This window comes from Astatotilapia calliptera, chromosome 18 (assembly GCF_900246225.1).
Source record: "Astatotilapia calliptera chromosome 18, fAstCal1.2, whole genome shotgun sequence".
In the NCBI taxonomy this organism is placed as follows: Eukaryota; Metazoa; Chordata; class Actinopteri; order Cichliformes; family Cichlidae; genus Astatotilapia; species Astatotilapia calliptera.
The window spans coordinates 28038920-28054109 of NC_039319.1; the positions used below are offsets into that span (position 1 = coordinate 28038920).

At 41.8% G+C, this 15190-nt stretch overlaps 1 protein-coding gene across 1 annotated transcript in view; it reads left to right on the forward strand.

Annotated features, from left to right (window-relative positions):
* Positions 1–15190, forward strand: part of cdh24b (cadherin 24, type 2b) — a 156230-nt gene that overhangs the window by 126983 nt on the left and 14057 nt on the right. Inside the window, exons 7-8 of the mRNA XM_026150663.1 lie at positions 11559–11815; positions 12793–12929. Coding sequence (XP_026006448.1) covers positions 11559–11815; positions 12793–12929 — 394 coding nt within the window. The remainder of the gene's footprint in view (positions 1–11558; positions 11816–12792; positions 12930–15190) is intronic.

The following is a 15190-nucleotide window of genomic DNA, read 5'->3' on the forward strand; positions in this document are numbered from 1 at the left end:
TATGAGTCGCCTTTATTGTTGTTAGCCGTTTGTCTGACGTGTGATATCAGTCACTCAGTCAGCGAGCGTGTGCTTCAGCACGTGTTGTGCCACCTGTGTTATACTGCCAGGTGTCATACCCATGAAGCTGCAACAAAAGAGAAAGCATAATTTTGCGTGTGCTCGTGATCACATGTAATATGATCAATCACCTGTGTTACCAGCGTAACACATTCTTCCTCTGCGATTGAGCTCGATTGCGCACGATGAGTATTAAAATCATATCAATGAGCGGCACACCGCACAAGGCCATGTGTCCACTCGCAAAAACAAGCACATATTGTAGACGTTCTTTCACACAAGCCCACATACAAAGTCCTGATGCAAAAATGAAAAATACCACAGCTAGCACACCAGATCTGCTGCTGGGAATTCAGCGAAAACTTCAGGACATTAGTTAGTCTGTTTACAATAATGAGTGTACTAATGCGAAAATTCTTTTTGTTTTTCATTTACTTTTATACATTTTTTTTATTAGGAGCTAACCCTGGACCTACAAAATACACACCCTCCATAGAAAGCATTGAGATTTGGACTAACATATTAGTCCAATTGAATTTACTGGCAATACACTGAGAAAAATATGGAATATTTCCAGCCACCTTGCTGGAACACACCTGTACAACTGCTCATTAATTTAGAAATCTAATAAGCCAGTGTTTCCCAACCCTTTGGAGCCACGTCACATATTTCACATTAGAAAAATCGCACAGCACACCACCAAACAAAAATGTCACAAACAGCATATTGATTATTTTTCCCAGCGGACCAGATACAGCAGAATTGGCTCGGTTTGTCCCCAGTATACCTTTCCTGCTTTCTTCTGAGCACTACTCATGCTAGGGCCTTCATCTGCGTCCGAAGTTTCTACAGGACTCAGGTCAGATTGACTACTTTTTCAGACTATTATGTAATTTCTTTTTCATCTTCTTCTGTTTTACTAGCAGTTGGCAACCCATTTAATTAGAGCAGGTAGTTGTACTGCCCTCTAGTGGAAGACAATGTAATTGTTCTGCCCGTTACTCAGGCTGGTCGCTTAGAGTACTGATCAGGTGGAACCAGACAATCTTCTACATCACATCTGATCATTTCTCACGGCACTCTAATAAGCCAATCATGTGGCAGCAACTTGCCATATGCATTTTAAAAATATACTTTTTATTGTCCTGTGTTTATGGATTTCCAAGCATGTATTGGCAACTGGGACGGTTGCAGTTCCCTCTGGCACTATTCAACATCAACACTACCACATGGTTGAAGGGTGTTTCTCCCATCTGTCTTAAAATTTTTATTTACTGTCCATTAAAAAGGCTGACACAGATATATCAACAAACAGCTCACTTTTGCTGATATATCAGCGTGTCTGAGTAACTGCTGATCCAGTGAGAGAGAGGCCAGAGGCGAATGGCCAGACTGCTTCAAGCTGATAGGAAGGCATCAGTAACTCAAATAACCAAGGTACGCAGAAGATGATCTCAGTAGTTTACTATTTAGTAAAGAAATTAAATTACTACTAATAATAATACAAACAGCAATGCTCTTTTTAATTGTACATAATGCAAAACAAATGCCATATACAGGCAGCTATAGTACATGCTATGGCTCATTGTATGCTCAGACTGTCTGTGTGTCTCTCTTTCAGAATGACTGACAGAGCACTTCTACACTAAATAGGGCTCAATTAGTTCCATCTATTAAAACTGCATAGGCAGAAATGGGTGCTTTTGACTGCGATCCCCCAGGACCCCAGTACATTTGAATGTTTAAAAAAGCACTAGTCACAGCAGATAGCAGGAAACAATGAGTCACAAACTGATTGGCCAAATAGTGACAAACTGGAGCAATAGATCAAAGCATTTCTAAGATGTGACAGACATTTTGCCTCTGGGGTCTGTGAGAACCCCCGTCACCAGGATGAGGTTTTTGTTTGGTTGTAGCATGTTTGACTTTATGGTAGCGCTAAAGCTATTTCTTCAAAATTTGTCACACTCCTCAGCCAACCTGGTGAGTTCTATGCCAGAGTGCTGGAGAGGAGAATCCATCTTTTAGCTGGACAATGCGGTTTTCTTTCTGGTCGTGAATTGCTGGACCAACTTTTAATCCTCTCGAGGATATTGGAGGATGCGTGAGAGTGGGCTCATAATACTTGGCCAGTTATTCCACTGTATCCCTTTGGGAAGTTCCCTTATGGGAGCTTGGTTTGTATTTGCTGGGAGTAAATTAGAATTTTTATATTTTAGATAACTGGATGTAAAAGTCTGCACACTTTGTGCCATTAAATTCCATGAAAAATCTTTGCAAATGCACACGAAGCTTCTGAAACCTTTTCACGTCGTTTTTGGGAAATGCAAACTGAAATCTGGCTAAATCTGCAGAAAAAACAACAACAAAACAGAAAAAAAAGCTATTTGTATTCAAAAATTGATGTTGTTTTTATTTTTGCTGGTGAGTGCCTGACTGCACAAATGCTTTGGTTGGTGTACTGGAAGCCATGCAGGTGTGCATACCGGTGTATGCATGCGCATGTAAACACTTGAAATTTCTGTGAATTTATCATTGTGTCAGTTCTCAGCCTTGGGTTTGCAGGATTCGTTAAAAACAATCCGCACCCAGAGGTGGCGTGTAGAGCAGGATTTCCAAGTTCCTTTGAAGAGACGCGCCGAGGTAGAGCAAGGACTGGATACGGTGAGAGGTGCAAGAGAAAGAAATCTAAGCCAAGGACCTGGGAACAAGGCGAAAGAGTGCGGGTGAAGAAGGAAAGAAACGATGGGAGAGCTGAAGGAGGAATGTTAAATTGAGGTCCTGCGAGGCGGTGACAGCAGAGAGTGCGGTATAACAAGGGGGTTAGAGTAAGAAGCGACCGAGAGAGATGCGCAAAGAGACAGGGAGAGAGACACAGTGACAGCCATGGAGAAATTAGCTCAGCTATAGGCTGCGAAGCACAGGAGGTTAGAAATACCCATCCGGAGAGACAAGCAGACAAAAAAAGCTGAAAAAAATAAATAATAAAAAAGAGAGGTACAGTTATTAGGAGAGGGGGAGACAGCATGGCGACAATAAGACAGACTGAAGAAGAGTTGGGGAGAATAGGTGAGCATCAGCATGTGGTGAATGGTGAAAATCACATGTAAACAATTACACTAAAGACCTCCCACCTCCAGCATTAGCTGCGCTGGATTCAGCCACAGACGCAAGGCAAAAAAAGTACAATTAATATTTCAACATGGCCTCCTCTGCGCTGCTTTACTCTCTCTGCAAAGGCACCAGAGAAATAGATTAGAATAGATTAGAGCAGGCTTGCTGTTCCAGTTAAATAAAACTGGATAATCACAGGTTACATGTGGATCAATTCTGAATGCTTACAAAGTGGAACATATATTGAATATTTACAGATGCTGCAAGGCACAATTTCCTGAGTATTTACAACAAGCTGTAGCCCCAGCAGTATTGGGATTTAGGTGGGGGGTAAAGGTGGGTGTGTTACACAAACTGTATGTGAATTTAAAATAATCTGACTTCAGTAGGTTAAAAGGATTTAGCCTTTCAGGGAATTCATGCATAACTAATTAAATCATGTATGATTGGCTACGATTAATAGAATTAAACAAACAAAGCATAAAATTAGCGCTAAGCTCCCCCTCAGTTTATACTTCATGAAACAAACAAAAATAAATAAAACAAAATGTGTGTGTGTGTGTGTGTGTGTGTGTTTTCAAGCGTGCGTATGTTTGGGTTGCGTTAATAATGACTCATATGCCCTGCTGTCCGTTTCCCAGAGTCATAAGGCTTTCACAGTGTGAAGAATTTAAACAGAGGAGTGAGATGATCTGTGCGCCTCCGGAGAAGGAAGGATTTCCAAGTGGAACAATTTGTGTTGCCACAGAGCCGGCCTTGACCTCGCTGGTCATCTCGCTGCTGTGGGCTGAATCTCTTTAACCGCTGATCTACGGCGTGCATTCTCTCACAGGCAGAGATACGGAGAAACGAACACGCACATCTGCACAAGCACCAATAAACCACACACATATATATAGATATACAGGCACGCATCAATATTACACACTTGACCTCGCAGCTCCCTGTTTAAACTTTGGAGATTGAAGAAAAAGAGCTACACAGAGAAATGATCGCTTATCTGAGGGTGGGGAGGGCTGCGTCTTTACCTCAGAATGATGGTAGGTGGGTCGGAGCGGCAGGAGGGTTAACAGCAGATTAGAAGGAAACGGGGTCAAAAGAGACGGGAGAAGAGATTTGGGGTGTGTAAAATAAGACAGAGAGAGAGAGAGAGAGCGTAAACGAAGGACGCGGACAAAGAATCAGACTCTGGATGGCGCCCCTTTGAATAGAGAGGAGGAGAACATCCCTGTGAAAGGGCGAGGGTTAGGCGGGGACACGCCATAGAAAGCTGGGTCATTAACAGCCTGTAAGTCTGGGTGACGACTGAAGCTGCTTATCATCGCTTATTTACTGTCAGTCCCACAGAGACACCCCCTAGCAATAAAAAGATTTCCCTCCTCCTCTATTTCCACTCTTCCCGTCGCCCCTCTCCTCTTCCTCCTCCCATCATCATCAGCCCCCCCCCCCCCCCCCCCCCCTCTTTCTGCATCTTGTTACTCTCCCCGTCTGATCTCCATACATGTCCAAAGAAAATGCAGTGCACGGGAGACACACAAGCTCACATGCAAACACACACACACGCCCTCCCCCACCCAATATCTGCCTTGCTCTCTCACCTCGTCCTCGCTCTGTTTTGTGTCTGGAGGCCATGTCAGACAGTGTGTGCTGTTTGTGGCTCTGACTCAGCCTAGGTCTGCCTCATTTGCATTCACACATGGAAACACACATTTCCAGACGCAAACAGGCACAGGCTAATACACACATCAACAACCCATTCACTCTTTTTGAAACTAATTTCCTCTTTCCAGTTTCCTCTTCTTCTATAGTCTGTATTCTATTCCTCTCTGCTCCCTGGCTGGTCAGCGCTGCTTTGCTGCAGCTATTTACGCACGCATCGATTCTAATGAACGTACACATTCCTGCTAATAGATTTTTGATACAGCATGCGAGTGAGGCCACAGACTAAGGAGCAGGTAATTTCAGAATTAGGAATTGCTTGACATTGCTCTGCAGCAGTGCCCCCTAATGGCTAGCGGATAACATTCACGGGGGGGTCGCCTGCTGGTTAAAGCTTCCTTGAATTTTCAATCCACTAATCAGAATGAAATTAACTGGAGCAAGAAGTAGAAAAGAGAAAGACTCAGCTAATAGGCAGAGGTGCTTTACATGCAAATCAGACAGGTGATAAAGGGTCTAGTGTGTCTGGCAAGCTGAGGTCACACATTAAAAAACCAGAGACTCTGAACACAAACATAACATAATAGCCCGTTTTCAAAATACCTCATTACACATATACTGAATTAAGCAGCATCTGTATAACAAAGTGGGATCACTTGACGCAACACTAAACATGTCACAACATCATTAAGAAGAATCTGGCGGCATCCCAATTCAGGAGGTTCCTTTTGAGGTATGTTTACGGGGGGGTGCTGTGAGCTGTGTAAGCCTGCTATTTGCGCGCTTTTCATTTCCTCCTTACCTGGGGGACAAGCAAGCTCACGCGTGTGTCAGTTTGCAGTTATTATTTCCATATGCTCTCACTTAAAACGGCTGGCTAATCCTCGGTCACACGCCAGCAGCGTGCCCAGGATTATCTGTGTTTGTTTTCTCACGCGGAGGAGAGATTGTGTTAATCTCCTCACAGGGAAAGAGAGAGAGAGGGAAAGAGAGATGGAGGAAAAGAAAAGAAGAAGAGAGACCAGTGTATTGCTTGTAAGTTTTCTTAACAAAAAGAAAAAATTGAAAAAGGGAAGACACGAGACCTCTGAGAGTGAAATAAGACAGAAGACGAGACAAGTGACAGAGGGATGGGGAGGCAGCAGAGGAAGAACAAAGTCAAAAGGGAGATTTAGGAGAGTCTTTGTTCTCTCAACTCTGCAGTAGTGCTTGTTGGCAGAAATGTCCAAAGCTGAGTTTGTCATCAGACAAATGTGATGTATGATCTTGATTTAGAATGCACAAAATCAAAAAGGAACTCAATCTGCCAAGGACAGCGGGGTGCTGAGACCATATATATACACACTGTGCTGCGTACACCCACTCGCATGTGTGTTCACCCTGAATCACACAGGCTTCCATAACCTTTTTTTATTTAACATCTACTACGGTGAAGGCAGGGAGAATCACCTCCTCAGGGATTAGAAGCCTCAGCCGCCCATTAATGTGCAGTTATTGTACAGTACGCTCAATGTGCGCGTGCACACTACCGCGCACTTTCTCAGTCAAGCGTGCAGGCCTATGGCTCGGCCTCTTTGAGGAGAGATGTATTATGTATTGCCAGTCTTGCATGCAGGTTAGCTAATTAATTTCTGCTAACTGTGAAGCAAATTTTAAAAGGTATAGAATTTGAATTTCAAAACAGACCATTGGAGCGCCGCATCACAGGACACGAGGTTACACTTGTAGAGCGTGTGGGCGGGGAAGCAGAGGGGAGTGCTAACTAGGAGTGAGAAAGTATGTATGTGTGTGATGCTGATTTAATGATTATTTTCAGTTTGTTGACTTTTCTGGGTGAATATCTGTAAAGGTCAGGAAATCAAGCCTAGTATTGAGTTTTGAAACTGCTTGTTTTATTTAAACAGTGTAGGACGGAGAGATTCGTCAATTTTCAGTGATATAAAATGAAGGAAATCTACTGGGGAAAAAAAGGCATTTGATTGGTCCTAAATTCATTCTGCAGCAGTGCAACAACCCCAAACATGCAGCCAGAGTCATAAAGAACTATCTACAGTGACAAGAACAGATGGTAGAGCCCGCAGCCCTGGTGTCAACATTATGGAGTCTGTCTAGGATTACATGAAGAGACAGAAGACACCGAGAAAGCCTAAGGTCACAGGAGAACTGTGGCACCTTCTCTGACATGCTTCCAACAGCCTACCTGCCAAGCAAAACCTGTGCATGGGCATCCAGAGGACCGGTGCTTTTCTCAGGGCACAGGGTGGTCACATTAAATATTCATTTGGTTTGCATTCTGTAAGAAAAGGCAACTTTATGGCATTATTTCAAAGGTATCCAAACCTTTTCTTTTTTTAAATTCTGTATTTCATGCAGTAAGCAGCTCTCAAAGGTGCAGGCAGGAAGTAGAATTAAACAACATAAGGCTCGGGGGCCAGAATTGACCCTGAAAACACTCCAGTATGGCCCATGGGATGGCTTTGGAAAATGTTAAGGGCACAAATTTTGGACTTGTAACTGTATTTTCATTTGTTTTTTAAGCTTTTTTTTTTTTTTTTTACTGATAAAGACCTCCTTAAAACATTCATACTACATCTAAGTAAGTAATAGATAAACAATTAAATGACAGAAAGAGTATTACTTTATTATCTGCTATAGAAATTTTTATTTTTTACATTGCACTTTTTTCTCTAATATTAGGATATATCGGGGATTTAACCTCTAATGACCACAAATATGAGTTTGACATCCCCGCTTTAAATGTTGACACTTTTAAGGAAGAAAGTATTAATAACAGTGGTTTAGCACCTCATCATAACAAGATGATTCCTGGTCCGAACCACCTGAAGGCTGGTGCCGTCTGTGTGGGGATGTTCTTCCTGTGCTTGCATGGACTTGCTCCCACAGTCTAAAGACATACATATTAGATTACCAGCCAGTAGGTGTGAATGTGAGTGTGAATGGTTGTCTGTCTCTCTGTGCTGGCCTTCCAAAAGACTGATGACCGATGGATGAATGGATGGATTGCAATGTGCAAGTAGTATTTTTTCTTTCTCTTCATCAAGTCAGACTTGATTTTCCCTCTGTTACTGCAGTCTGCCCATACCTTATTGAGAAAATTCACATTGTGTGAAGTCCCACTACCTCATTTAGCATACAGTGAAATTGTTAAATGCAGCAAGATTGCCATTACCGTGAAGTACAAGCTGCAGGGGGATCGTGACAAAATGTGATATCTTGTCAGTGGTTCAAGAAAGGTAAGAAACTGAATTCATGGACCAGAATATGAAGATTAAGACCTGGTTCAGCCTTAGATGTACAGTATTTTACTTTTACATTAAGCTCACTAAAACAACAGTATAATGGCAACCAAACGGCTGACAGTATTATGCTGTAATGCTCATATTCTATCCAGCACTGCACTATAAGATTTTTTTTGCAGTAAGAAACTCTCTAGATTGCTGTAGGTCCACTGTATAATCACAGTTTCATGCTAGCTAATCTGGCTGACAGTACTTTACTGTAATTTTACAGGGAAATTTGTTACAGTGTATCACTCAGCCCCATCTCCTCTTCTTTTGGCCTCCACTACCTCTGCAACAGCCTTCTTAAATTAATGTTAAGCTAAGAGTTCAAGCTGCTCTAAATCACAGTCTCAGCCTTCAGTGAAGGTGGTGAGCCAAGGGTAAATGAAGTCAGCGTTACTGCTTTCTTATTCGGCGCGTAAGGAAGACGCCTGGGGTTTGTGCAAGTGACATGCAATCAGTTGGTGGCTACGCTGCTTATGTAGCTAATGTCAGCAATCCACAGCAAAAATGCTCTGTCAAATTTCAGGAAAACCATTTTAAATATGAGCTTTCTTTGGCTTGAAATAGACCAGAATTTGAACCTTTGTTCCTTGTGAGAGGACATTTGCAACAACTGCATGTGGAACCTCACAGGTCCTCCAACATGACATGTGTATGTATGTGTACAAGTGTCTTACAAGTAGATGTGAATACATGAGTGAGGATTTTTTTTTTTTATGATGTCAAAAAGTAAAAAGGTAGACGAACAGTGGGGTCGCTGTGTCCTTACTGTAAGGGTGTAGGAAGGAGAAGGATGAGTGTGTGTTGTGGTTTGTCAGAGCCGGTGCCCTGTCGCGCGCACACCAGGGAGGGAAAAAAGATAGGTGTGGGCGGGTAAGTCGGGGACTAGGTGATGGAGTGTGTGAGGCAGCAGAGGAGGGGGAGCGGAGTGATGGAGTGCTGGGTGGAGGGAGGGCGGAGGGTGATGAGTGTGTGCTCACAGTGTAAGTGACACCTCTCCTCCTCAGACAGATTGTCTCTCTCTCCCTGTAATGGGGACCCCGTTAGAGAACCTTTTCCCTCCATCTACCCCCCTTCTGCACACACACTTTGTCACCATTCCCATGTCTCTCTCTCTCACACACTCTGTAACAATTTTTCTTCTGTATTTATTTTCTTCTATCTGCCCAGATATGTCCACAAATTGGCTACATTTCTGTGCATTTCAATTCCCCCCATTCTCTGCATAATTTTTAATCAATCTGCACCTCGTTCTGAGACCGCTGATTGTCAAGCAGTTTACGCTGGTTTACAGCTCAGAGAGCGAGAAGAAAAGCGAAGGAAAAATAGCAAACGAGAGATCAGAAAGGAAGGAGAGGGAGGATATCAATATTCCCACTGCCGGTGGGATCCTCACAATGATTTTCTTCTCAGCTCCTGTTTGAATCTGACAGCGAAAATTCTGCATAGCTAGAGAGCCCATTTATCCCCTGTCCAACATAGTTCCCCGTGCCAATCACACTGAGATGAATTATATGCGTACTTGCTTTTAAGGACACTCAGATACTCACAGAGGATCTGAGGATACACAGGCTCAAAGAACCACTTGTACTTCCACGCACAAGTCCACACACACACACACCTGCCATTACCTCAAACAGGTATTTTGAACTAGACCCAAACGTGTTCGTTTTCTGAAATTTAATCAACAGCAGGTGTATGTCAGGGTGCGTGTGTGAGACAGTGGATGTATGTGATTGCTTGTGTGTGCCCGTGCCCTCACTAACAATCATCTCAGCAAACCAGATCAGAGGCTATCTCTTCGCTTCAGAGGCGCCGCGCTGGCGGGAGAGCGACGCGCAATCACAAAGACACCTCAGACAAATAGGCTTCATAACTTCTCTGTAACAAACAATCACTGGGGCCTGAGCCCCTATCCCAAATGAAATCTCTCGCACCTGTGTAGATGCAAGGATACAAAGGAATTTTTAATGCTCCCCCGAGTCAGGTACGAGTCTCCATGGTGATAGCAGAGTCGCTATGGTGATAAAGAGATGGCGTTCAAAACAATGGAAGCATTTTTATGAAAAATGTGAGGGAGGGGGGGTCTTATCATGAAAATATATTCTTTATAGAGCCATACAGCCCAAACCATTTGTACTCCTAATGAACATATGCGCACAAAAGCAAGTTTCATACACTTTACAGGGTCTGAAACTATGCCAACCAGCATGTTTGCAACATTGTAACACAATATACAATCTGCCAGGTACCCACCAACACACTTCCCACTGTTTTTGCTAACACTGCAGTACCATATGAGCTAGATAAAATGGTCATAGCAACTACTCAGTGTAGCACGAGTCTGCATGCACATAGCAACACTACACTGTAACAAATGTACTTTTTAAAATAGAATAAATGAAGACAATTTTTACAGTGTGCCCACTGTAATTATTCGTGTACTGTAAAAAATCTTTCTGTGCTGTACAGAATTGAAGATTTATTGTATAATAATTGTTCCATTGCTATCACACTTGTTGACATAGTTTGGCTTATACAACTATTTAAAGCTACCTAAAACCTTGGAAGCAGACCATTTACATTTCTGTGAGTCCCAAGTAAAATTGCTGGATTAAACCAAAAGGGCTTCAGTTTGCTGTTAATACTGATTTTTTTACTTAAAGTAGGGTAAAGTATTTAGCTTTATTCACCAAAAAAACACTACATTGCAATACAAAATATTCTGTATTTTTACTTTTAAGTCTCACCAACACAGTATTCAAACTCTACAGATATACATCATCCATTCTTAGCATGTCAACATTATCCAAACATCAACTCCAGAAATGTCAAACCAACATCCAAACAAGTAGTTACCTCGGTGTTGAAGCTGTGAAGAAGCCTTTCAACTTTTTTTGAGCATCCGGAGTCTCATTGGCAATGCTGTAACATCAACGCCTCATGAATGTCTTTTCCAACTTCACACAAAACCCACCATCTAAGCATCCACCCACAACATCCTTCAAAATATCGCTTCAAAAAATCCAAACGTCACAACATGTAAGGTAACCAGAATATTATTCACTCTAAATTATTCTTAGATGCTTTAGGATGTGACCGTTCTCTAGCCTGCGCGAGCTCTTATCTGTTGGAAGAATTCATTATTTTCCATCTCTCGGCTTTAGATATGTAATTTAGCAGTCATTTGTGGAAAATTTAGTGTGAGAAATAGACCAAATGAAGGCACGTTAAAAAAAAAGGCTTTTGGATCTGATGTTTGTAACAGTTACATTTGCATAATTTCTCGCTTTTAAAAAATGTCTCTATTGCTCATTTCAAAATATGTAAATGCATAAACCTTAGATGATTATACTACGCAGAAAAACCCTTTCATTTTACACAACTGTAAAGCTTACCTCGTTCTTCTCTCCTCCACAGGCCGTAGACTATGAGAGTCGGAGCTCCTATTCCTTCTCTGTTGAGGTTCTTAACCCGATAGTGGACCCCCGCTTCCTACGTCGAGGCCCCTTTAAAGATCGGGCTTCAATCCGAGTTGCAGTCCTGGATGCGGACGAGCCACCGAGGTTCTCTCGGGCCAGATATCACATGGATGTTTCAGAGAACTGCCCGCCGGCCTGCACAGTGGGCCGAGTCAGTGCAGTAGACCCTGATACTGGTCTGACCAATAATATCAGGTAGAGTACAAAGCCTCTGCATTTCAGCAGGACATGTAGTCTTCCTATACATTTAGGTTGTTACTTTTCACTGTTGAGATAGCAAACAGCCTACCTGGGCTCCTTTTGAACAGGTTTTTTTTGTTTTGTTTTTTTTAAAAGCTAGTCTTTCCAGTTTTCATGCTGAGATAGTAGCTGTAACTTAATCTTTGGTGTAAAACATGACACTGGTATCAGTTTTATCATCTGCCACCCAGGAAGAAAGCAAATAAGCCCATTTCTCAAAATGTTCCTCTCAGTATTTGCTGTTTATGAACTCATAACAAAACAGCTTTACAGGAGTTTTATTGCTGAAAGACAAATCAAGCATTTAATGGTGCTGGGACTTATATATATCTTCATTTGTTTTACTGTCCAGCCACAAGCAAGGGATAGCCAGGCTTTTTGAATTAAATTCAAAGCAGGCTCTTCAGCTAAAAGAAACAAGACACAACAATAAGAGCTAACCAAATAAAAATAAGCCAACCAAATGCCCACACAGTGTTCCCACGAGCCAGACAGAAACCACAGACGCTTGCAGCTTCCAGTGCTTCGCTTGTGTTTGCGGTGGGTTTTGTCTCAAATAGTATGAGGAGGGAAGCAAGCAATTTGTCTGTAAAAACCACAGAAAACCGTGTCCCAATTAAAAGCAGAAGTGCTAAAAGCGAGTATGTGGGGAGGAATGATAGCTGGTATATTCATGGAGATATTTAGATAATCGGTAGCACTTCAAAAGAACTCTTATCAGCTGTGATAATCTCACTATATTAATTCTTTGGCCATTTGAATGCCGACTTCCTTATCGCTCCCTCACACACTTGCCCTGTCTGCTTCTTTCGCTCCGCACCCCACTGCCTTCCCCGCTTGCATCTTCCTTTCACTCATTCTTTCGATATTTCTCCCTGCCCTCTCCTCATTTCACCCGTCTATATCCTCAAACCCAACTTTCTCTTCTTCAGGTTCTCCATTGATCCTCAGTCAGACCCAGAGGCTCTGTTTCGTATCACACCAGAGACCGGTCTCATCACCACAGCGATGGAGCTGGACCGGGAGCGTGAGCACTGGCACAACATTACAGTCATCGCCACCCAGAGAGGTCAGAGGTCACTCTTCTTACAACACTTAATCCGGAGACATCGTTAGAAGTCGTTCATTGGATTATTTATTTTATTAGAGCTAACCCTTGACAACGAAGCTAGCATTTTCCCCACCTCTGACACCTTAACCACTGATGAGTAAGAGGTTTAAGAGACTAGAAACTGTGTTTTTTACGCTATCTGAAAGGCACAGTATCCACTGTATGATGCAGTTTACTAAGCGGCTTAGCTCTCAAGTCATCAAACCATGAGAGAAATGCTGTTTGGCGCCATGAACAGTTTGTTACAGCGCGTCAGAGAATCAATTGATCCGTATTGTGCAAGTTATCTGATGCCGCAATAGATCTGTTCTCGTAAGGATTCAACTGGAAACACTGAATTAAAGCAACAAATCGAACTCAGGCCTTGATTTGCCGACAGAACATGATAGCACAGGGGATCGGTAAATATCTTTCTGTTTCCAAGTATGTAGGATGTCAAGCAACAAGACAGTTAAGTTCAAGTTATACATGTTCCCTCAGTAAAAAAATGATAAATAGAAAATGCCAGGGGCAAGATCATCAGTAGGTTCCACTAGTAGCTGCTCTCAAGCTTTCAGTCATGATTAAGGTTATCTAACTGTCTCTTGTCATTTGTGCAATTTAATTAATAATGTATTTTGATTTAATGAGTATATATTTAATGTGCTGTTGATTCTTTCATAAATGTATTCACATCGGCAGAAGTAAAGCCAATTATAGTCCAGTAGGCCCAATTACAGCTCAGCCCCTACATCCTCTAATAACACACTTTAAGTCTCGTTGCTTGCTCACGTGGAGGCTTGGCAACAATAACAGATGTTCCAGAACATCTAGCTTAAAATTGCTGTCAGATATAAATGTGTTAAAGATACGTGTTCATCCATCAGGTAGCAGGATACCAGCCACTTCAGTAGGTACACCAGCTCCAACACTTATTAATCACCCAATCATATGACAGCAGTGCATTCAGACATGGAGATATCAAGAAAACCTGCTGAAATTCAAACTGAGACACTGGCAAGAAAAAGGTGGTTTAAGTAAATTTGAATGTGACATGGTTGTTGGTCTAGACTGAGCTTTTCAGAAACTCAGACTTTGCTATACAACCTTCTCTAGTGAGAACAGCTTTATTAGAAAAAGAGAAAATATCCAGCGAGTAGCAGTTTTCGTGGAGAATATGCCTTGTTGACATCAGAGGTCTGAGGAGAATGGCAGGCTTTGGTTGTAACCACTCACTACGACCAAAGTACACAGAAGAACATTTCTGAATGCATAACAGGTCAAACCTTGAAGCAGATGGGCTTCAGCAGCAGACGATCACACAGGCCTCCACTCCTGTCAGCAAAGAACAGGAAACTGTGGCTGCAATTCACACAGGCTCAACAAATCCATCCTACCTTTTATCAACTGTAAGCAGGTGTGGAGGTTATTTTCTTTACACTCTACGCTTTAGATCACTCAACTGAGCATCGTTTAAATGCCACAGCTAACTGAGTATTGTTACTGACCTCTCCATCCCTTTATGGAGGGAGACTCAAACATACTCAAACAGGAGTAAATAGGAATGCATTAGCTGGCTTTTATTGTGTATGTATTAATATACATGCAGTATAGTATTTATCACTGTGTGTATGTGACAGCCTTCACGGCCATGACGGAACATATCATCCAGTTCCAAACTTGCAGTTAATTTATTATTTTTTTATTCTTATTTTAGTACAAGGATACATCGTTAAAGAATATGTTATTTTTTCATTCGATTTCTTGACAAGAAAAATAGTAAATAACACCACATCAGCTTTTCTTAAAATGCCCTTCAGCCAGGTTAGTTAATGGATGGCACAGCCTTCGCAGCTTATTTAAATGTAAATAATTTATTTTAAAGCTTACTTAAGCTTTCGGCTTCACAAACTATGACCCTGAGAAATATGTCTATTAGAAGCACCAAATGAAGTAGTGTTGTGACATTTTCTGATTTTAATGTATATGACAAACTCTACAATAAAGTTATTTTATTGTAACCCAAATATTTATCAGTTTTAAATGAATCCAGACATTAACCTTAAACATAATATTGATGAGAAGAATGAATTTCCATTTGAGGGTATAATTCAATAAACTTTGTAACACATTATTGTACCTGGAACATATCCATTTTACAGTAAATTTGGCTTGTCAAATCATATAATCACATTGATACTGTAATCATCACAATATATTTAATAATCTAGAATAAATTA